Source organism: Emydura macquarii, unplaced genomic scaffold (assembly GCF_026122565.2).
Source record: "Emydura macquarii macquarii isolate MOO-44397 ecotype Brisbane River unplaced genomic scaffold, CSIRO-AGI_Emac_v2 contig_2422, whole genome shotgun sequence".
Classification (NCBI taxonomy): Eukaryota; Metazoa; Chordata; order Testudines; family Chelidae; genus Emydura; species Emydura macquarii.
This window is the reverse complement of record NW_027132559.1, coordinates 11,701,106-11,724,432: the sequence shown is the minus strand read 5'-3', so window position 1 is coordinate 11,724,432 and position 23,327 is coordinate 11,701,106. Positions and strand designations below refer to the sequence as shown.

Below are 23,327 nucleotides of genomic sequence, written 5' to 3'. Positions count from 1 at the left end.
CAGTGAACATAACGGCTTGCCTGACTACATACACAGCCATTTCCCTGGCAACCATGATTTCATACTGTCAGCCCGATGACTTATTCATATCTTGGGTGAAGTGACCCATTTCCATGGGCTTAGGGCTTCTCTCCAGTCCTGTAGTGTTATTTATATTTAGTTAAAATGAAATAAGAAGAGACATTTCTCCTTGTACTATGTTTTCTGCCATGGGCATATTGATACAAGTGTCTGTAATGTGGCTTAACTACGACAGTTCCAATTCCAAATGCTGTGGTCATACACGTAGATTGCAATCACCATTCACCAAGCAGATTGCTCTGCCAGTAGTTTTCACATTTATTCATTAAAATATTAAGCAAATAGCTGTTTAGCAGAGGAGTCTGAATCCCTATGGTTGCTGATCTATTCCTGACAAACAGGTGCTGTTCAACAGGGCGTGGGACAGGAAGGCACAGAAAATCCACTATAGATTCTAACATTTAGGCTTTATCCTTTATTAGGTAGTGAGTAAGTGACATAAAAAGGTTTGAGATTGTTGTTTACAGCTGACATTTAAAAGAGCCTTGTGTTAACAAAACTTGTTCCATAGAGCACTGTGACAAAAGAGGTCCGAGAAACAGAAAGTGGATTTGCAGATGGAAATAGTTGGAATGACATTGTTTATTTCCTAGCAAAACTTTTATTAACTCTGTCCTTAGTACAGTGCCTCCATACATGCCACAGGCCACAACATGTTCACAAAGATGGGACTGTTGATTTTAATGGTATCGTGATAGCATAGCAGGGTGTACAGCATGTGCCCTCCCTACCAATAGGCTGTGTGCAATATTATACAATATGTTAGTGGTTCTCACACTTTTCCATTCTACATACAAGAAAAATTTTCTTCTGGACCATCTTCCTTCCCAACACCCCAGTCTTCCTCTTGATTCTCAAATGTTTCAGTCTGTGGATCACTAGAAAAGACTGCTGATAAATGGTGCCAACGAGCACGCTTTGAAAACTACTGCCCTCTTCAGTAAAGGACATGCCCACATGTGTTCATGACATCACAGCTGCTGCGTACAGAACATAGAATACTCAGCCTAAGACCCAGGCCAAAATTTTTTAAAGAGGTGATCAAAATTAGGCTTTTAAATTATATTTATGCACCTAAATGAGTGGGCTGATTTTCAAAGACCCTGACTGGCAGGCCCAATGCCTTAAAGATGGGCCGATCTATAACCTTTCTGGGTGCCACTGGATGCTGAGCACTTTTAAAATCATTCCACCTATTTAGGTGCCTGTATATGACTTTAGGAACTTTTCTCTCCTATTTTTCAATATCATGGGTCAAAGCAATTCAGATAATTCAGTAGTCTTGAAATCACCACGATATCTAGCTTGTGCTCTATGTCTGAGTAAGGTGATAACTATCAACCAATTTGATTTCAAGGCACAAACTTTTGCAGATAAACTGGACGAAATGCATAGACATAATTAATACAGAGCTTATTTTAATTAATCTTACCGAGAAATAAACACACTTCTTTGGAATTTTTTGGACACAGACATCCATGGAACATCTTTTCTCTCTCTTTTATTTATTTTTATTTTAAAAAATTATATGCAGATATGCTTTAAAAAAATGGCAAGTACCAATGTGTATGGAAGGCCCACGGATAACCTGAAAGTCGAGGGTGCTGCGTATTCCCATTTTATACATCTCCCAAACTGCTAATATTAACCCCAAGCACTTTTAGGTAGAGACCACATGGCCATTATTTTACATTAATCGTATTGTTATAAAACCTTTTAAACCATTCCCCCTCCCACCTAAACTTAAATTACAGTTTTAATTTTTTATTCATCTTAAATGTATGGTAGGCTGTTCACTGAGCTACACATCAGAGTGGCTGCATCAGACTCAGCAGTCCACTCCATAATCTTAATAGATACTTTTCAGCTCCCTATGGGGAAAAGCAGGCAGCAAGTATCAGAGATTCAAGACTTGTCTATTTTTTTTTCTCTGCTGTTTGTTACTACTTAATGACCCACATATGAAACTGAATGGTTATATAATTACTTTATATAGTAGATTTTCTGTTTATAAGTTATTTTTCTTACTCTAACATATATACAATATATCTATATATACCCCTGATGAATCTTATTTTAAAGGGACACTATCAACCCCTTTAAGCCTCATAGTGAATATATAAGGCTTTAAAAGCTTGTAAAGTATGCAAAGATCAGCTACAGAATTTAGAGTCCATTATGATCCTAAAGGTGGTATTTGCTCCAAATCCATGATGTGGAATTATCTCATAATATGCATATGGTGTGTTGTGACTTAGATTTTATATATATAAATATTTTATATCACATCAGTAGGAAATAAAATCATAGAACACATTAATTTCTGTGACCATACCTATAACAAAATAGTTTTTACCCCTATTTCATACAGACAGTTCCACTGGTATGATATAAAAAGAATATGTCCTAGTTTTGGGGTGAAATCCTGGCTCCACTGAAGACAATGGCAAACCTCCTGTTGTCATCCATGGGGCCAGGTTTTCACATTTGGTTTTCGGTTGCTAGGTATGACCATGCAAAACCTACTCTTGACTTCACTTTGCTTTAGCACTAATGAAGTTATACTTTTCTGTGACTCATGAAAACAGTATATTTTTGCTGTCCATCTCCATGCCTTTAATGTAGATCCATCCCGTAAGTATTAGTTCTTTTGGATACATACACTGTACACATATTTTTCAGTTAGATCAAAGTTTGCCTATTTTGTGTACAGCATATGGAATTTTTGCACTAAATGTTCTTTGTATTTTATTTTGTCTTAATCATAGACCTACTGGATGTCTCTCAACTTTAACTTTTTCTATTAGGTGAGGAAAAGAAAGTTTTCTAACTAGGAACACCACATGGTTGTCATCGTTTTGGCTATTTAACAAAGTGAGATAATTTGTTCTTTGACCTTTTGCAACTCAGTTATAAACCTAGTGGCATAGATAGAGACACAATACTATTGTTGTACAAGACATCTATTGTAGCTACTTTCGTTCAGAAAAATACAGTAACTGCTGATTTGTCAGGCAGATCAGTAAGGGTACTACTATTCACAGTGTTTCTTTTTTCTTCTTCTTTTAATCTACAGAATAAAGTATTTTATGTACATTGGAACCCAGTTAATGCCCTTTAGACAAATTTGTAAGTTGTTTCATAAAGCAGGAAAGACATTTCAGGGGAATTATGTGCCAAAAAGCACAGTCAAAAAGGCTTCACAAGTTCTGTATGTCGCTGTGAGTTAATGCTGGAGAACACGTCTAAAACGGTCAATATTCAAGAGGAATGCTCCCATTTGGAGAAAATACTGCCTCTTCCCTCTTTTAGAATTTGATCACTTCTCTATCAAAAGTCCTGGCTCTTCATATATACTTTAAACTATAAATAAACACTGCATAGTTCCATGTTCTTGATTTGCTTCTTTTTGTTTGTTTGTTTTTGTTTTGAAAAATTATTGCAGTACAATTGATTTCCGTTTGGAGTTCAGTAAGGAGCAAACAGCACGGGAGTATGGGTGGTCCGTATAGGCCCAGGTGCTGGTCGTAGGAGTGCTGGAGGAAGTGCTGAAGTCTGGAATAGGGTAGCTGCTGGGGCTGTTCGAAGACTGAAAGGGGAATTCACAGCCACAGCAGCAGCTGCTGCTGCAGCTGCTAGTGGATTTGGTAAGATTCGTGGAGCCATTGGCTTTGAAGGTTCCTTTGAAAATACTAATTTTACCTGTGAGAAAAAGAAAAAACAAACAAACAGAGAAAACAGAATTTGTTCATATTTAGCTACATGACAGGTTGCTCTGTTTAGATTATAAATGAAAAATACAGACATAGGAGTGGTATTAGTTTCTGACACTAAAATGAGCTGCATCTCTGTGACAGCTTCCAAAAGAGCTGCTATATCACATACTCCAGTTAGGAAGGACTATGTTCATGTTGTTTTGGTAGAGGCTACTGAAACCCAATATTATTTCGGTTTCAGTTTCACATCTGAATGTGGAAACCTATAATTTGATATGTAATTTCAAATGAAAATTTTAGTGAGTCCTAACAGGAGCTGAGCAACCACAACTTCTACAAAATTTTAAGGGGAGTTGCAATTGCCCTGGAAAAATTGAATAAGAAAGAACCGGCAATCAGTTAAGAAGCAGGCATTTGGATGGTCTGATAATGCAGACTAGAACTTAGTGAAAACACATTCCATTTGAATGCATTAGAAAGCAAGTACTTTCATTGTTGTTAGATAATTTCTATTAATAAAAAGATAATCAATGAACCACTGTTTACTAGTGCCTGCCCTTGCAAAAATATAAAACAAATTTCATGTCAAATTTTAGCTATGAACATTCCCTCATTTTTCATGCATTCACAAGGGAGAGATGCATTCTCTGTTCCCTATTCTACATCATCTGACTGGATCTCCTGCTGGGAGGAATCAGTAAAATAGCATTTCTTAGCAGTTCACAGTGATGGAGACAATGAAAAGTGGCAGGTATCTTAAAAACACTGTTTTGAAAATTCATTTTTGATATATGTTTTTATGCAATCACTATTTAGTTGGCTGTGATGTAGTACTGTAACAAGCACTGCAGCTTTTTCTTTAACAAGCTTTTAAAGCATCAGCACGGTGCAACAGCAAATATAAATTTGAAAACTCTCCATTTACATCTTTCAAACACACAATGTGTATAAAATGCTTGACTATATCTGAGGATAATTAAAAATACACTCCAGGAGCAGATCTCATTTTAGTATATTAGCATTGATATTTGATATGTGCATAAACTAACCCAAAATGACAGACTACACTCTGAGACGAGAATACAGGTCACATCCAGCCAGTGAAAGGCTCCTGTTGACTTTAATGGACTTTGGATCAGGCCTTGTGTCTCTGGGATGAGAATCTCTCTCTTAGTAAGTCGTACATGCGTGGTGTACATCTCTGTATAAATATGGACATTTCTCACTTACTGGACAGGGCCAGTTTCGCCCCAGCCAACAGACAGGGTGGGTGGGTGTGTTCAAATTACACCACACGGCACCAGCTTAGCCCCTGGGACTCCTCTGAAAATCTACCATTGGGTTCTCGTCTTGGTCACTGAAAGACCTGAAGTCACACCCTTTAGCAGGTCATGGGGCAAGCTTTCTATTTCCCTTTCTATGATGTTACTTTTCCTCACTTTACATTTACATTTAAATAGGGTTTTTACATTTTTATTTCGAATAAATTCTTCAGAAAAATCATGTTTTTATAGGAATTCTTTTATTATATAATAACATGGATTTGAAGAGCGAGAAAGTGAATGATGACAAGTTGGGGTTATTTTAGGTTAGTTTTTTATGTGCTAGACACCTATCAGTTTGGAGAGGGATATAGTGAGTCCCAATGCAGTCTGGTGCTTCCTAACAGTCGGACCTATTAAATTGTGTAATAGTATTGCAAGGGAAGTGGCGAAGCCCTTTGTTTGAGACATTTAAAAGTACACTGGACAAAGCACTAGAAAAATATACACTAGGGTACAGTACTATTTTGGCAGAATGTTAAACAAGATGAGTTACAGAACTGTAATAGGTCTTTTCCCAGCTCTAACTTCTATGATTCCATGAAAGTCGTAAAGCTGTTGGTGACTCTGATATATTTCTGCCAATGGGAAAAGAGGAAAAAATCCCCTTTCCAGATACTGTTGCTGTAGAATGTGCAGCATAGAGCTCTGATTCTTTGAAAAGTTTCACAGCTGGTATTCTAATGAAACTATATAGGCTTTCAGTGGATTTATTGAAGTGCTCATGGTTCTCTTTTCAAGAGAGATGAAACAACAGTAATACTCAGTGCATACAGTATATAGTACATTGTCAAAGTGCTCTACAAATACTAATTAACATGTACAGCATCCCTGTGAAATAGCTAAGTATTATTAATCCCATTTTCAGATGAGTAAACTGAGGCAGAGTGATTAAGTGACTTGAAAAACTATTCATGTTGAGCAAAGAAAGTTAATCAGCTTTAGAGCTCATCAAAAACATTTATAATTAAAGAAAAACTAGTGTATTTTGGCTTTTTGTCTATTCCATTTGAGTTCCAAATAACAGCAATTTCCATGTTATTTAGCAGAAGGAAAACAAAATAAAACAATCCCCTCCCACCCCCAAAAACCCTTTTATCCTTATCACAAATAAGTCACGCAGCAAGCTATGACCTCTGCTTCTCTGCTAACATGCTTGATTTCTGCTACTTCATCCTTCCAACCCACTTCCCACCTCATTTGCCTCTTTCATCCAGCTATTGGCTCCTGTCTGGCATGTAGATTGTGAGCTCTTGGGGTGGGATTGTCGTCTTTGTTACTAGTTTGTGCAGCATCTAGCACAATGGGGTCCTGATCCTTGTTTGGAATTCCTATGTGCTACCATAGTATACACCAGTAAATAAATACAATTATAAATAAAATAATAATAACGATTAATAATACAATAGTTCTTTCCATCTGTTGCTAGACCAGATCCTACTTTTCTTGTTACATAGTCTATTTTCTATTCTATATAGGGTTGTACATTTTGGAGACCCGAAATTTCCTGGTGGTTTAATGAGATATCCTGCTGTGCCATTTCTCCACCAATGGGTCCTGCCAAGGTGTGCACTGGGTAGAACACTACAACGCCTAATAAGGCTCCTGACTGGCTGAATGCACCCCTGTAATGACTGGCCTACTGGGGACTAAAGTCTCATCTCTAGAGGCAGCCTCAATAGGTAGAGAACTGTGGTTTTGGAGACAAAGACGCCAAGTTCTGTCTCACTGCCGGAAGTGTACACTATAGCTCATGAATGAGTGACTGATATGTACAGCACTCAGGGATGTACAGGGATTTGTTAAGAGCACGCATCAAATACTAGAATAATGAATATCAATGAATAATTGTATTTCATTACACAACACAATGCTACATAGGGACTCCCAGACACATCCGCTGATGGATGGATATTATGTTACACTCCACTATTCCAATAGGGAGCTAAAGTATTTTATGACTAAAAGCAAGACCCTAAGAAGGTTTTATTAAATGCAAATATACATTATTTTCCCTTTGGCTCAAGTCTTTGAAGTTAACAAGATTTGGCCCTCAAATAATTTCTCCTCTGGGAAGGGAATGTGACCAGCCCTGGCTTGAAACTGCACAAGATAAAACTATAGATTTTTTTTACTATGTTTAATTTTATCCAGGTACTTTTGATAAAATAAAATAAAATAAAAGTGTTTGTTTTATGGTGGATGCTCTCCAGCAATCTGATCAGGAATCTCTTGGGGATTCACTGTGGGAGGTGCAGATGGGTTCGTTGCAGCCTTTATCATTCTGGGGACCTATCCTTCTACCCCTTTGTATCTTCTTTCTGTTTAATGACCTTTATAATGGAGCCCTGTTCTGAGATCATCTCCAGTACCACTCCAAAAAGAGTGATTATGGGGCTTAGTCCAGTGCCCATTGAAGTTAATGGAAAGGCTCCAATTGTCTTCAGTGGGCATTCATAAAAGGCCCGTTTACAATGAGCTATCACTTCCCACCTCCATCTACTACTTAGAACTGACATTCTTCAGCTCTAGGATACATTTGAGTTGCCCCAAGGGAAGTCAGGGAATATGATCAAACCTAGATTCTGTGCTACATCCTGCAGCATACCCTGGAACCCACTCAGTCATTCAACTTTTACACATTTTTCCCAATGATATCTTCTGAAACTCCTTCTCAGTAGGACATCGTGGAAGAGAAAATCGTTTGCTTACCCCAAGTGGATGTGCTCCCTTTTGGAGTTTGTTGTAAGGACTGTATTTAGGTTTAGGGGGTTTCCCAGCAGCTCTATCTTTGTGCCTTCTACTACTTATGTGCTGTTAAAAAAAGGAAATTAGAAAAATCACCTTCTTTCAATGAGTATCACATCATTAATAGCTCACTTCAACTACTGCCTTTCTACAGACATGCTCCAGTGCGGAAGACTATTGCTCTCCACATTAGTATTCATTTGACTAATTAAAATAAAAGAAAGCAATCATTTAATTATTAAACATTTTGATGCATTTCAACTCGAAGGTGCTTTTAGTACTTCATGCGTTATAAGTGACATTTTCCAAAGGACTCAGTCGAGGGCTAACTCTGCTTCTATTGAAGTCAAATGGGAGTTTTAGCGCCGCTGACTACATGGGAGCAAAGTTAGGCCCTTTTGAAAAATCCCACCTTAAGGCATCCGTGAAACACAGCCAACTGCTGCACAGCAGTGATGGAAGAACATAGGGGCATTCCTACCCAAAAACAAAGTGCCATGATACTTTTAATGTCCATATAGGACAGACATGAGTTTTCAAGATTTCACTTTCACTTCACTTTCACTTTTTCAATTTATTTCAATTAAAAATAAAACCACATTAATGCAGACCCTATACATAAAAACTATTAGAATGTGCAGTAATTTCCTGTATAAATTCTATGAAACATTAGATGCTAAGAATAGTTTTTTCCAGAACTTTTTTTTTCTGAAAAGGATTATTGCAAGTAAGGTAAACAAGAACAATATTATTTCCCCCTGAAAGCATAAAACAGGTACAAATGTAGTCCATCAAAGTATTTATATCCATACTTTTCTTAACAAGTTTTCCATTCCAAGAGGCACATAAAGTAACTAAGTGTTTTTTCTGAACAATGGTTTTGTTCATCTAAGAGAGAATGATTGACTATAACTTTGTGTAATTGCAATTTAGAGGTTAAGCTTATTGGCTGCAGAGGAACACTGATAAAAACAGCCCACACTCCTATGGAGGTTTTTCAATATTCTATAAAAAAAAACCCTCTCTGCACACACCCACATCCTCATGAATACAAATATCACACAGCACACAAAATGACAGGGTTTATTAAGCCATGACAATAATGGAGTCTAAAGACACTTGTAACATATTGTCGTTTAAAGAGAGATTCTGTAACAGTTTTTAAATGTCTATAATCAACAGTTTTTGAAGAAATGTACTTTATCTGATGGGAAATCATACCAAAAACAAACACACAGAACACAAGCCCAAGTAGAAAGGGCAAAAGCAGCAAACTCCATTTAGATGTGAATTCTCAGATACTGACTGACACATGCTAAATGTATAGGTACTTCACCTCTATGAGAACAAGGCAGAGTCAAGGATTCACTGTTGTCCAAGCTGTTTAAGTACCTGTTTAAGTTGTGTCTCAGAGTTTACGTGCACATCACAAATTTCACAGTGAAATGTTTTGTTTTGTAGGCCCGTGTTTCCTTTATTAACAGGTCCCTTGCCTTTGACGCCTGCCCGGGGAAAGGCTTTAATAGTTCCACTTCCATTCCGAGCTTCCAACATAGTTTTGTGCTTAGTGCCTGGAGAGATTCCCAAATAGGAAACAGATATTTTGGGCAAGATCATTGCATTTTATTGTTTCAACTTTTTTATATATATATAAATAATATAAATCTCAGTTTTGTCAAATGTGTTATCTTTGGAACATGTCCACATTGCCTATATCAGTTTGATGATAAAGTTACAATATTTCACATTTAATTACCTGGTATTTAATTATTAAATTGCACTTATCTAGGCAACAAAACAGGAACAAGCAGCCACCACCAATAAGTAGTGCATGCTCAGGATGTCCTGAGGCAAAGTTAAATTGGTGTGACTTCTTTGCATTAACGCCTGCTGCTAATAAGACATGAACTGTAGTTGAAAAGGAAGAGAGATTTAGCTATTAAAGATGTAGTTGCAAGTGATTTGTAGGCTTCTGTGATGGGGATGATAAACAATACTTTTTATGTAGCAGAAACTTGAATCTGCAAGCAAATAGTCTGTTCCCAAATCCTGGAGGTTACAAAAAATAAATAAATAAAATAAAATAAAAAGAAACTCAGAGAGAGAACAGGTTCCAGGCAGCAACCTAAGAATCTTAAGGGTCTGGGACAGAAACCAAAATATCAGAGAAATACGGACATTGCTCACATTATAGATATAAAATCAAGAAGAAAGGGTATGATTTTGATACCTTTACTCATGTTAAATAATACTTTAAATAACTGATTTAAATGGGGCCATCCATGGTTTAAGCTACTATTCAATGTGCATAATGGTGTTACAATCTTATTCAAAATTAATACACATTCACGCACACATTGTACTCGACTAGTAACCTACATTTTGAAGATTTTTTGACTTTTTATTGTGATAAGCACACAATGCCAGATCTCGATATGGTGTTGAATTTGTGTAGCTACATTGACTTTGATGGAGCCACACCAATTTAAACCAGTTGAAGATCTGGCGCAGAACATTTAAAACTACTCAAACTTCTTTTCACCATCAAAAACAATACACCAGCATGTTCTTTTTAGTTTAAAGGAACATTGCAACATGCCAAGGTTATTTCTTTTGAATTTTAACTTAAAACCTTTCATCATTTTAGGCAATAATATTTCAGCTAAAACCCACAGGTCTCACACGAATACAATAGGTCCTTTATCCTAATAAACCCATTACTTATGTTTGCCTACTTGCTCTATGTGTCTTCCAAACTAGGAAGAAATATACACCTGTTAATACTAAACCTCTAAAATGTCATTCTACTTATAGCAAACTTAAAATCAATCATGAGACATTAGACAAGGTCATAGGTCAACACTGAGTGATCTCTATCACTATGTTATGTTTCAGGCTTTAAGCTTAGCTTTCTCTCTCTTCTTCAAGTCCATTCTCTGTGTTTTTGGCTATTTCTTAAGGTTTTTCCAGCATTGTCTACATTAGGGAATGTTTTCAAAATGTCCCACTGGTGCTAGCAATGTTTACAAGCTCTATTATAGACAAGATGCTAGCTGCTGACACCAGAATCCTTAACCCTGATTACAAGTCCAATCAATATGGTGTTTAAAATGGTAGCAACAGATGGTGGCCTGTCTACACAAGGACTCTCCAACACTACTAACACCAGGGGCAAGAAAGTGTTAAATTTATGAGAAAGGCAGTTGCTAGCTGCCAAGCAGTAGCCATCATCAGCCAATTAGTGCAGGGATTTTTTTTTATTATTCTGTATGGCTACTCAAACCTATTGTTCAGCGAGAAGTTTGAACTCTTATCTTTGCAATTTGGCTGGCTGATGCCCTCTAGTTCAGTATAATTTATTATATTTTATACCAAACTAATGGCATTCTCTTTGTTATATTGCATAAATGAAAGTATGCAAATTCTGAGCACCAAAGGTAAGAATGGCCATGCTGGATCAGACCAATGATCCAGTTAGCCCAGTATCCTGTCTTCTGATCGCAACTAGTGCTAAATGCTTCAGAGGGAATGACCAGAACAGGGCAATTAACAAATGATCCACCCCCCTGTTGTCCAGTCCCAGCTTCTGACAGTCAGAGTAACAGAGTATAAGTTGTCACTTAGCACAGTAAGGTTTGGAAGCAATAAAAAGTGAAATTTAAGAAAACTGGTAACTTAAAGGAATTAGACTTCCTTTTTTCCCCTTATGAAAGGCTCTTTGCTTGTCATTTATTCTTTAATAGTTAATGAATTCCATGTAATTGCCAGTTTTCTGCCACCTCTTTGTCCCCTGCTGCAAGAGATCTAATCTATTCAGAGGAAGATAATTGCAGAGCTCTTGAGACAGAAAAGAAATTGCTACATCTCACCACTGTTGTGCGCCTCCAGCTGCGAGGTGGAGTTGACAGCAACCTTGCATAGTGAACAATAAAGCAGCCTTTTTGCCTTTTCTTCCTCAGTCTCCACGGAAGGGCATGCGTTGCTGCTAGTGGCTGTAGTGGGGATTTTTTCCACTTTAGAGGTGATCTCAGTTGTCGCAACACTGTTTTTCCGAATTTCCACTGTTGTTGTCGTTGATATTGCTGGTGTCCCTGTGGTAACGTCTGCAGACAAAATAAGAAGGAGATGAAAACAAAATAAAAATACTGACCTTTTTCATTTGGAATTCTAATATTGCAGCTACAAACAGACGCACAATATTGTGGGAAAATGTTGAATTATCATAATTAACTAAACATGATCTTTTTCTTATTACTAGAGTACATTTGCAAAATACAGTGCTATCTAGAAACACCACACATACTGCCCCCTGTATAATACGAACACTTACTAGATACACATTTCTTAAACCGAAAAGGCACATTAGACTATTGAGACCATTCCCCTACAAATGTAGGATGCTCCCTTAAAAGAAGTCATATCAGTTATTACTAAATTAGGCAATTAACATTTGTACACAGTCCTTTGAACTTGTAAGGTGCCATAAAACTGCTATGTATTATTACTATCTTATTTTTGATCTTTTAACGTTCTGTACTATTTTTAAAAATGTATGCCCCTGAAATAAGTCAGATAGAGACAAAATATCAAATTGCTATTACTCTTGCTCTTAGCCGAAGGTAATAGATTAATAACAGTAATTACTTGTATGGCTTTATATTTTCAAAGAGCTGTAGAAATACACTCAGTTTGTTCAGAAAATGTGTGTGTATAACTATCATACACAATGCTATACATATAATACATTTTAATTATTTAAATTTGTCCCATATAAGGAAGCACCTATCCTCAGCTAGAGACTCCTTTCCCAAAATTAAATTAAATTAAAGATACAATCAACATATATTCTGTAGGCATCATTATAGGCATGAAATAAAGCTCAGTTGTAGAATTTTGTGATGGCATCAGAATACAGAGATATATGGATTTATATTTTTTCTTTACTCATCTATTTTTGAAGAATGTCACAAGAAAAATATATTTATTAAAATCATATACAAAGTGTCTATACAAATTCCTATATATTTATTTTTTACAATGAGTTTCTGAGTGTTATTTAAACAACCACAGGAGTAAAAGGTGTATAAAGTAAAAGATAATATTTTAAAAACTTAGACTTTTATCTACAAATTATTATAGCAAGCAAGATGGCAGAATTGTGACATTAGATAGAGCCCAGTCAATCATAACACAGTTGACTTTAGTCCATTTGCAGTCCTATTATAGTTAAAATACTGTAAAAGATGGGATTTTTTATTTACATTCTGAAAGTTATTTCATGACTATCATTTAACAGCTTTAAAATGTAACCTGATTACATCCTACTGTAGCTATGAAAAAAAGCCCTCCAATTACATCCTAGCTATGAAATATTGTCTGACTTTTGTAACAAACTTGTTGTTATAATATATAAGACCTAGGGATGAAGCTGGACCGCAAATAAGAAATGACAATGTAGTGAAATATGGCGGTCAAACAAGGCAATGCCATTTGTAGATTGGATAACAGATCACAGAGGGGAAAGTTCCTCTCCATGGCCTTGAATCAGAAAAACACATGAGTATGTGCTTAACTCCAGGAGGACTCAAATATGTGCTTAAAATTAACTTTGTGCCTAAGTGCTTTCCTGAACAGGTATAGTTGCTGAATTGGAGCTTAATAGTCAGACTCGGCCACATATGCTCATGCACCTTCCTCCATTAGAAGCCCTTTTGGCTTCATGAGATTACTCCTGGAAAGAAAGGTACTACCAAACATGAGTAAGGATGAAGAATCTTACCCTATATATCCATGGTGCAACTCTTCTCTTCTGCAGACTAAATAAACCCAGTTCCCTCAGCCTCTCCTCATAAGTCATGTGCCCCAGTCTCATAATCATTTTCATTGCCCTCCACTGGACTCTCTCTCCAACTTGTCCACATCCTTTTTGTAGTGGGCAGCCCAAAACTGGAAACAATACTCCAGATGTGGCCTCACCAGTGGGGAATAATCACTTCCCTCAGTCTGCTGGCAATGCTCCTGCTAATGCAGCCCAACATGTCGTTAGCCTTCTTGGCAACAAGGGCACAATATTGACTCATATCCAGCTTCTTGTCCACTATAACCCCAGGTCCTTTTCTGCAGAACTGCTGCTTAGCCAGTCAGTCCCCAGTCTGTAGCCGTGCATGGGATTCCTCTGTCCTAAGTGCAGCCACGGGGTTAGTTTTGCAAGGGATGGAGTACAGGCATTATCACTTGGGATTTTTAAAACTAAACTTAACAAAGATATATTGCTGCAAACACTCCTGCATTAGCAATGTAGTGGATTACATGGTCCTTTTCATCTGTAATCTCTATGAATTTATTAATCTTCTCTCCTTTCTCTCTCTTCTTTTCCTTTTTTGGGTTTCTTTTGTTATATTTTCAGCATAATTAAAGTGTAAATCACCTGTCCAGGAAGGGAGACAATCAAATCGAACAACACTAGAATTGAAACAAAAATTTGCCTTTATAGGCAGGAGATATAATCATACAGTATAATTAGAACAGTCAGTTTTGCAGTCACAGAAAAGGCACAAGGAGTGGTAAGGAGAGAGAAAATAGCCCTCTCTTGTCTTAACGCTTTCTCCTTTTTCCTTACCTTCTTCCCCTTCTTCCTTAATTCATTTGGTTAAAATGGATTAATATTTTCAAATGTTACTTTATATTAGAAGTAAGATTTGAAAAGGTTAAGTACAGTAAGAAGTATTTTATATATATGGATGGTATTATATATATTGCACCACAATTTTGAACGCTTGTGTATATAAAAAATGTAACTTGGGTGACAACCTTTTTTGTGTGAATTGGAATGAGCTACTCCAAAAACTGCAAAGCAGTTTCACACACAGAGAAACCCTCATATACAGGGTATAAAAGGAACATCCCTACAATGGCACCATAGTGGATATTACATGAAGTTCCATTTCAGGTTCCATCCCCATATTTGTAAACAATAACACAAGCTGTTTGGCTCTTTTGCATATCTCCAGTCCAATAATGGGTAAGCTCCAAAACGTGCAAAGATTTCGTTATGTAAACAGCATTCTAGCTGGGTATTCAAAAATTATCAGAACATCTTAGGGTCAAGTGACTAAGCTGTAAAAATTGAAACCAGAGCCTGCTTCTGGAATCAGGCCACAAATAAATCTAAAATAGTCTTACTCACTGTACAATATCTCCACTTTTACATGGATACAGGATGTTTTTATAGGGTTACACTGAGACTCCATTATAGTCTCTGTTTTCAATGTAAAGATTAATCTTTTTGGGACATTTGCGTAAAATCTATTTGCCCATTTTTGTGCTATTAAATAGTGATGAATGTTACCTTTTTCTGCTGTAAATGTTTGTTTTTGTGGTGGTGTCTGCTTGTTTTGTTTTGGGGAATTTTACACATACCTCCAGGATAACTGAAAAAATAGCTCATCTTTAAAAGTTGAGGCTTTCCAGGTAGCTAGTCTTCACTGAGGACTAGTCTTCAGATCAAGTAAAAAAATAAAAGGGGACTGTACTTTTTATAAAGAAAAAGATTTTGCAATTTTCATTAGTTTTAATGTTACTCAATGGAATTATGAAACAAGGTAAATACTCATTTCACTAAGTTTATCACTACATATTTAGCTACATACTGTAGAAGTAGTTGCTATTTTAATGCTGATCATGCAACTATGGAAGTACACAGAGAAATCAGTAACTGATTAGTGTTTTAGACTGATTCAAGGCCCACTGAAGTTAACAAAAAGACTCCCATTCACTTCATAAGGTTTGAGATCAGGCTCTCAGTCTCATTTCTTTTCCTTCTTGCATAAGAGAAATTAAAAAAAAAAATCATGAACAGTGGTAAAGTTACATCTTTAAAAGCTGAAATGTCAGGAAATGCAAATGTTAAGTTTCTAATGGTCACCTTATCTCATATACATTGATTATATGGCACATTTCGTAGGACTGGTTATCCTGTTACATGTGTACTTTAATATACAGTGGGTGCAATTTTGTGCTCAGTGCTGCAGTCACAGCTCTAATTAACTGGAGTAGGAGCAAAATTGGGTCCTATGTGTGCATTGTGACGTGTTAAAATTAATATAACTTTTAGACAGATCCTGCCTTACTACCAAGTGGTTTTTGTTTGTTTGTTTGTCTTTTAAGTGTGTAACTGACATCAATTGGACTATGGCTAGCAGCAAATAATACTCCTGGTTTTCACAGTTGTAAGGACCAGGTCCTTAAATTTTGCATTTTCTGACTTTTAGGTGTTTAAAATATTAACCTTAATATTACAGCAATGAATGTAACTATCATATTTTCTGGAAAAAATGTGTGCGCCTCCTTATTCCCCCATCCTGCAGATTAACGTTTTAACCAACACCACTGCAGTGTGCACATTAATTCCAAAGGATAACAAGCAGGAAGAGATGTGGAGGGGTGACTTCCCTCTTGTATTACACTGGCAAAACTTAGAAATGAGCTGTTCAAAGGAAAAAGGATGGGAGTGAAGAAGGGGAAGAGAAAATGAAGCATGTAACTTCTCATGTCACAATTCTCCACATCTGTAACCTTTTCTTGATGCCACCTATTGCATAGGTAAAATAGATGCTCCTAGCCTCACACATCTCAGCATAAGGGGATATAATATGTATATATTTTTGCCTCTGTACATGCTCACACAGTCTTTATTGTTTCCAGAAAATCAATATAAAAACATCTTTGGCTTGCAGAGTGGATACTCTACACACCCGTGACATATTACGTTACTGTTTTTGGGAAGGGAAAAGAGCATCTAGTTGAACACAACTAGACATTATTCATATTTTTCTTGGGAAATTCATGGAAAGTACATAGTTTTCTTTTGAAATAGCCTTGGTAACTTTCTTTAAAAAATTAGTGTTAAACACTAAAGGATTTTGCTTCTCATTTAAGGCGATGCCCACATCCAAAAAATCATCTGGAGATAAAATTCTCTGCTTAGACTATGACCAAGATAATGTGTTACGCTACATGCCTTAATACTTGGCTCACTGAATAGTGATGCTCATGTGGGTGACCTTGCTGGGTAAAACACAATGCCTGACTGGAGCTATGACTTTGTTCCAGGATGCAGTTCTTTTGAGAATGTTATTACATGCTGGCTATGAAGAGTGCCTGGAACTTATAAATATGTGCTGTATTTTGGTAGAATCTGTAGGCGATAGAGATGGCGGATATTTGCTAGCCTGTTCATCTTTCAAGTGCTGATTTTGGATTTCTTTCTGTTGAACACTATTGCAGCAAAATTATTCTCATTCAAAAATATTCTCAGCAATGCTTCCCACTACTTTAAAACTGTAGTCTCTTTATACCAAAACTGTGGTACAGTGAGTGCAAGGCATGCTTTTTATTGGTTTAAAGAAAATCAGATACATAATGTAGTAGGAGAAAAAAACAAAACTAAAAATCACCAATGCCCATTTTGTATAAAGAGGGATGGCCAGTTTGGCACTTATCCTAATCTTATAGGAAATTAGATATTTATACCAGTCTTCACTACTGGATTTCAGGTACAAGGATCAGTATGTCTTTAGCATAATATAGAACAACATTTCTTAAGGCATGTTCCATGCATGGAAAATGCTTGACAGTACGGGAATAAAACATTTAAATAACTACACTCTGCCTGAGTGTCTGACCTCCTATCTGATTGTTGATTTGCATTTCACCATGTAATTAGCTTGAAATGAAAAAGGAAATACAGTCAATTGTTACTCCATTTGGGTTCATTTTAATACATATGCATCAAAGCAAGACCCTATACACAAATTAAAACTAAACAAGCAAATGCCACCCGCTTGCTATGTGACTGATAACAAACACCAGTGTGGACACCATATATCTTACTCATACACCTTTTAATAAATTGCCCTCTTATAACAACATACATTCCACATATACAGTTTTATTAATACTGTCAAAACCAATAAAAGGGGAAACTATTCAAAATACACATTAGTTCGCAGTGGAAAGTCATGCCAAGTCTAAAACTATAAAGACACCCTCATTCATGTAGACTTTAGAATTGACTGTTAAAGATTAAGGTATAAACATGCTAAAATGTGTCAAGTAAAGAGGAAACTAAAATCCCCTTCCCACCATTCTTCCAAGTTAACCAACATTCAGATATTTGAATATATTAAGTGACTGTTTTTTGTGTGCAAACTGGTGCCCTCAATACAGGGTGCTGCATTAAACGTATAAAGGATTTAAGACACCAGCCATAAGTCATTTTAATTGACAATTGCTTGAAGACTGAATCAGAATCTATTAGCAATACATTATGACAACTGTTTAAGAGCTATTTCAATAATATATAACCTAAAATCAATCCTGAAATTCAGTTACAGTGCAAACATGAGAGAATTGTTTCTCGTGACGCTGGCTTGCAGCACTGTGCTATTTTCATACCAATGGCCTGCAGCAAATATTCTTTCTTGTAACTGTCACTATTTGGTTTTGGCATAGAAACAGATTACTAATATTGTGTGGAATGGTACTTCAGCAGCAAATAAAAGGAAACACTTCAGATTTCACAGTGGACTGATGGTCTCATTTTAATATAGCAATACTGTAAGTACTTAAAACAACCTATAAAAGACAAGACCAAAGCACTGGCAAAATCAAAGATTTATTTTCATAATAAAAACAAAAACAGAGAATACATAAAAAGCATCTGAGTATGAATTTATTCTATAAGATGCAGACTTCATAATTCAAGTGGGAAACCACAACTGAGTTATTAAAGTCTTTCTAAGTAAACAGAATTAATTTAATATCCCAAATACGTTCCTCGTGAATTTCTTTAGATTAAGGATACAGAAATTATAGTTAGTTCATTTTCCTTCGCTCTCTGAGAATGTGAAAGTCTCACTCATCAGCTCTTACTACTAAACATAAGAGTTCCTCATTTTGAAACTGTCCATAGAGCCACCCCAAGGAAAGCGGGTTTAAAACAAATAATAACTGTTTATGAGCTTATTATTTTCTCTCTCGGCCTCAGGAAGCATGGATATTAAATATCCAATTTAACGTGTATATAGACAACCAAAACAAGCTCTCTTTTAAGTCACTGGAAATTTTGCCATTGATTTTGACGGGTTGATGATTTAGCCCAATATGCTGTACAGAAAAAAAAAGTGAAAGGTATATTATATATTTCATTACATATATGAAGTTAGTGCATTATAACAACTGGAAATATTACAGTGCTTATATTCTGTTACTTCAAAAGTTATTGATTCCATCTCTGGTTTAACTTTATCTGATGCTCATCAGAGAGCAGACAGCTAAGTTATGGTGCTTGACACTCGGCTTTCAGGAGGTGACTAAGGCAGTTATGTCTCCAGACCCCACTGAAATTCAGTGGGAGATGTGCACCTAATTCGGCTGCTTTGATAATCCCACTGTGAGTGTTGTCTGTAGTAGTTATATTTGTTTGTGAGATACTATTTGCATCTATTAATGCAACAGAAAAGTATATTAAAATAAAACTGCCTTCTCAAAAATATATCAAACTTGGGTGACTTCAGTGAAATTACTCACATGCTTAAAGTTAAGCATATGCTTAACTAGATCAGAGTCTTAAATAAGTAGTTTGGTTTTCAAAGGTGCTAACAGCTGCAGCTCCCATTGACTTCAGTTTGAAATCATTGGGAACTGTGGGTGATCATCACCATTGCTGAAAATTAGGACATTTACCCACATGACTAAAAATGGATTTAGGGGCCTAATTTCTGCACCCAAGTTTGAGCATTTTGGCCCAAATGTTTACATATACATATTCACACAAAATATGAGCATGTATATTTTATGGCTAGTTGATATTTGACATGTTAGAATGTTCTCTATAAAAGAGTCTTGCAGTAGAGTTACAGAATACTCATATTCACACCCTATACATTATTGTAATAATCTTTGTAGAAGGTATGCCTTCTAAGGTATCATATGAAAACTCATAATTTGATGGTGAGTATTGTCCTGATAAAATATGTGTGGCAACATTGTGTGTTAAGTTATAAAACTCCCCTGTATGATGTTATTACTATGTTCCAAATACCACAGACCTGCCCAGGCAGAAGTCAGGTCTGTCCTCAATAAAGGAATGTGTGCTCTGCTTAATTTGCATTTAAGCAGTAAATAGAGTCATCAAGCAGGAAGTGATGATTAAGGAAGTTCAAACAGGTGAAAAAACCAGCAGGGAATATCCTTCCACATAGACACTTCAGTTCTTACTTCTCAGCTAGAAACGTTTTTGAAGACAGGGACTGAAACTATAAAATTGAGGGACAAGCACTCCAAAGGACCTATCTCTCCATCTCCCTGCCTATCACATTCACTGCACCTGAAGAGACAAAGGAAGCAATCGTTAAACTCTGAGGTAGGGGTCCTGACCAAAACAGTTTGGTCAGTAAGACTACTGAAAGCATGTGGTGAGAAAACTTTGCTTTAAATGTAATGTAGTTTGTTAAGTTAGACTCAGTAAGGCTATGATTTTGGTACGGGTATTTTTATTAAAAGTCCCAGATCTTAATAACTGACTGAAGAGAATTTTTTTGGTGTTCTTCAGTGACCAGTAACAGAATTAGACAGTTACTTCTTTCAGTTAAGTATCACCAGCTATTGACATATGACATTTAAAGCCATTAAAGTGATATTGTACACGACGGATGCTATTGAATCTGCCATAATGTAGGAGTTCAGAGCTCCGGACTAAAAACAGAACTATTTCTATTCAAACTAGCACAGCATTTGAAGATCACGGCTGAGAGGTGACTCTCTGGCTTCACTTTTAATTGCTGGGAATTCCCCCCACTTCACTGAAGCCCTAATAAAGTTCCATTAATTCTACACTTTTTTATTCTTTTTGTTGAGACCTTCAGCCTAAGATGGATAATGAGGGACTTTCTTTAGAATCCCTGAACACTACTCCCTAGACAAATGGAAGGAACACTGTTGAGAGACATAAGGACTGTTGGTCTTCTCCAGGACCAGCATGTTGCCTTCCCAATGCTCACAACTTCCTCTGGTCATGGAAGCCAGATACCAGAAACTTCCTTGGAAGAGTGTTGACTATTTTGACTAGTTCCTGCTATTCAATTCTCCAACAAGCCACATGAAATTTGATGTACTCAAAGTGTTTGTGACTCAGAAATAAAGGATGGAGAAACAAATGGTTCCACTTCACCCTCTTCTGACCGATGCCTCTTTCCAAGTTCTCTCCTATGTCTTGCTGGTGAGTCAATGGGAAGCAAGCATAAAAAGATGACAATGTTCAGTAACTGGAAGTGTTTTGAAAGAGAGTAAGAAAAAGGAACATAGGAAATTGCATGCAAGACCTTTTTGGACTTCTGTTCTGTAGTTCAACTGGATTATGTTATGTCCTAATATGACATGTTTTCGTAAGTAGTAGTGCATAATTTTGTAACAGAATCTGTATTCCATTTTTACCAGCCGTCCCTTCAGTTTAATGCATAGTTTATCAATCTTGAAAAGGATTAACCACAAAAAAAGGGATGACTACATTCCTACTGAAGTTCCTTGAATGGAGCTGGCAGTAACCACAACAGCTAGGGAGAAAAAGGCCTATGGCAAGGAGCAAGAGAGGAAAGTGTGAGGCAATGTCTGAATTTTGAAACTTTCTGATAAATGTTGCTACAAAAAAGACAAAAGGAAAAGGGGATGAAGAAGGAGAGAGATGGGGAGGAGATTCAATTTATTCTCAAGATATTTTAAGTAATTTCTGTTGCAAATAGATTTGGGAGCTGTCCTTTCAGGCCTATCACACCGATTTCTCCTCAGTGAGGCAGAAGAGAACCTGCTTTCAGAAACTATGAATGAAAGGTTTTCTGCTCGAGGAGCTTTAAGGAAAAAAATGTTGCTAGCTGAAGCTACTGTTGCCATTTAATTAATGAGACTTGTGTAGTGAAAAATTCAATTTAAAACGAGGACAAAGGACAAAGAGGTAGATTAAAGGGTGGAGTTTACAATCAAGTGTAGAGAGGATTTTGCTGATTGTGGTTTCAGCTGACCTGCTAAAATAACAAATTTTCAATTTGGACTCTGGCTTGAAGGTTAAGCATAAGGTTAAGTATAAAGTTTAATTTCTGTAGCTACATTTTGGAGACTGCAGAGTAAGATTAATCATGTAAAACATAGCTTTTAAGAGAAGCGCAAAACACAAATGGTGTTTTGATCACACATTTAATGTGAATGTTACATTATCCAGTATCTAGGAAGCCCAAGCTTTGCAACACACCAAGGGCCACATCAGCAAACTGCCATGAGCCTAATAGCTGCATGTACTTTCTAGCTACATGTTCATGCTTTTAAATCAAAAGAAATACAATCAGAATTGTACTTTTATCTTCTATGATAAATGAACTGGAATTGCACATTGATTGATCGTCACACGGAACAGCGCATTACTGTTCTAGCCATTTGTTTCCATAGACCATACCTTCACATGGAGGACAGATTGTACGAGTTGCATACGGGCTCATACTGAGGGCAGTGCAGAGTCAGCTATCTCAAGGAGGGCTAAAGGAAGGGTTGTAACTCAAGAGGCAAAATCCTACCCAGAGATCCACTCTCTCCAAGAGTTCCCTGGTGTACAGTGGGGTGGAAATCCTGCATGGGTCTTTTAAGCAGTATGCTGTCAAGTGCAGAGGGAGGTTGGGCCAGCAGCATTTTTCAGTGCTGCACTACAGAGTATGGGATTTTAAAGTGAGGAAACAACTGGAGCAGCGGGAAGTAATGAAAGCCCACCACCTGAGTAGATTTGCAATAGTCTGGTGCCAGTTTAGCAGAGCAATTTCTCAGGGGCAGAGAACAAGAAGTCCATATGGGAAGTACAAGGAAATAATAAGGAGAAAGTAGGAAGTTAAATCCCAACTAGCAGCAAAAGAAATGGAAGGAGGTGGATATACTTGATCACTGGTGTCTATGTATTGCTGACAGGACTGGCTTAAAAATATTACTTTCTCCCACAGGGATAAACTATGGATTTGCCACAAGCCCCTTGAAGGAGACAGTGCACTGTTTTGTGCCCCAGGAGCAGCCCAGGAAGAAGAATCTGACTTAGTCAGAATGTGCCTCTCAGCTTTCTCCAGCTCTGGGGACAAGGACCCGTACCAGCCCTATATGTGGCACTGTGTATATCCCTCGGCACACACTGGCACAGCTGCACCGGCTGGTGCACTGGGGATGATGGCAGAGCCAGGGAAAGCAAGTAAAAGTTACTTGCCCCCACCTTACACTGATACCTGCAAAGCAAGAAGATGGCACAGAGTTGTAAAAGGGACTAACTGGGCCATAAGGTATTAGTGATTTCAGAACTAATTCTCAATAAAATAAACAAACACAATCCATAGTGTGACAAATTTCCCACTCTGCTATGGTGGGTCCCGTGCTTTGC

At 37.0% G+C, this 23,327-nt stretch overlaps 1 protein-coding gene across 3 annotated transcripts in view; it reads right to left on the bottom strand.

Annotated features, from left to right (window-relative positions):
- Positions 1-489: 489 nt before the first annotated feature.
- ZNF385D (zinc finger protein 385D) overlaps positions 490-23,327 on the bottom strand; it is a 568,873-nt gene continuing 546,035 nt past the window's right edge. For all 3 annotated transcript variants that reach the window (XM_067561938.1, XM_067561940.1, XM_067561939.1), the window contains 4 exons: positions 11,737-11,970; positions 9,260-9,438; positions 7,832-7,933; positions 490-3,783 (listed from right to left, as the gene is read on the bottom strand). In XM_067561938.1, the coding sequence (XP_067418039.1) occupies positions 3,550-3,783; positions 7,832-7,933; positions 9,260-9,438; positions 11,737-11,970 (749 nt within the window). In that variant the 3' untranslated portion in view covers positions 490-3,549. The remainder of the gene's footprint in view (positions 3,784-7,831; positions 7,934-9,259; positions 9,439-11,736; positions 11,971-23,327) is intronic.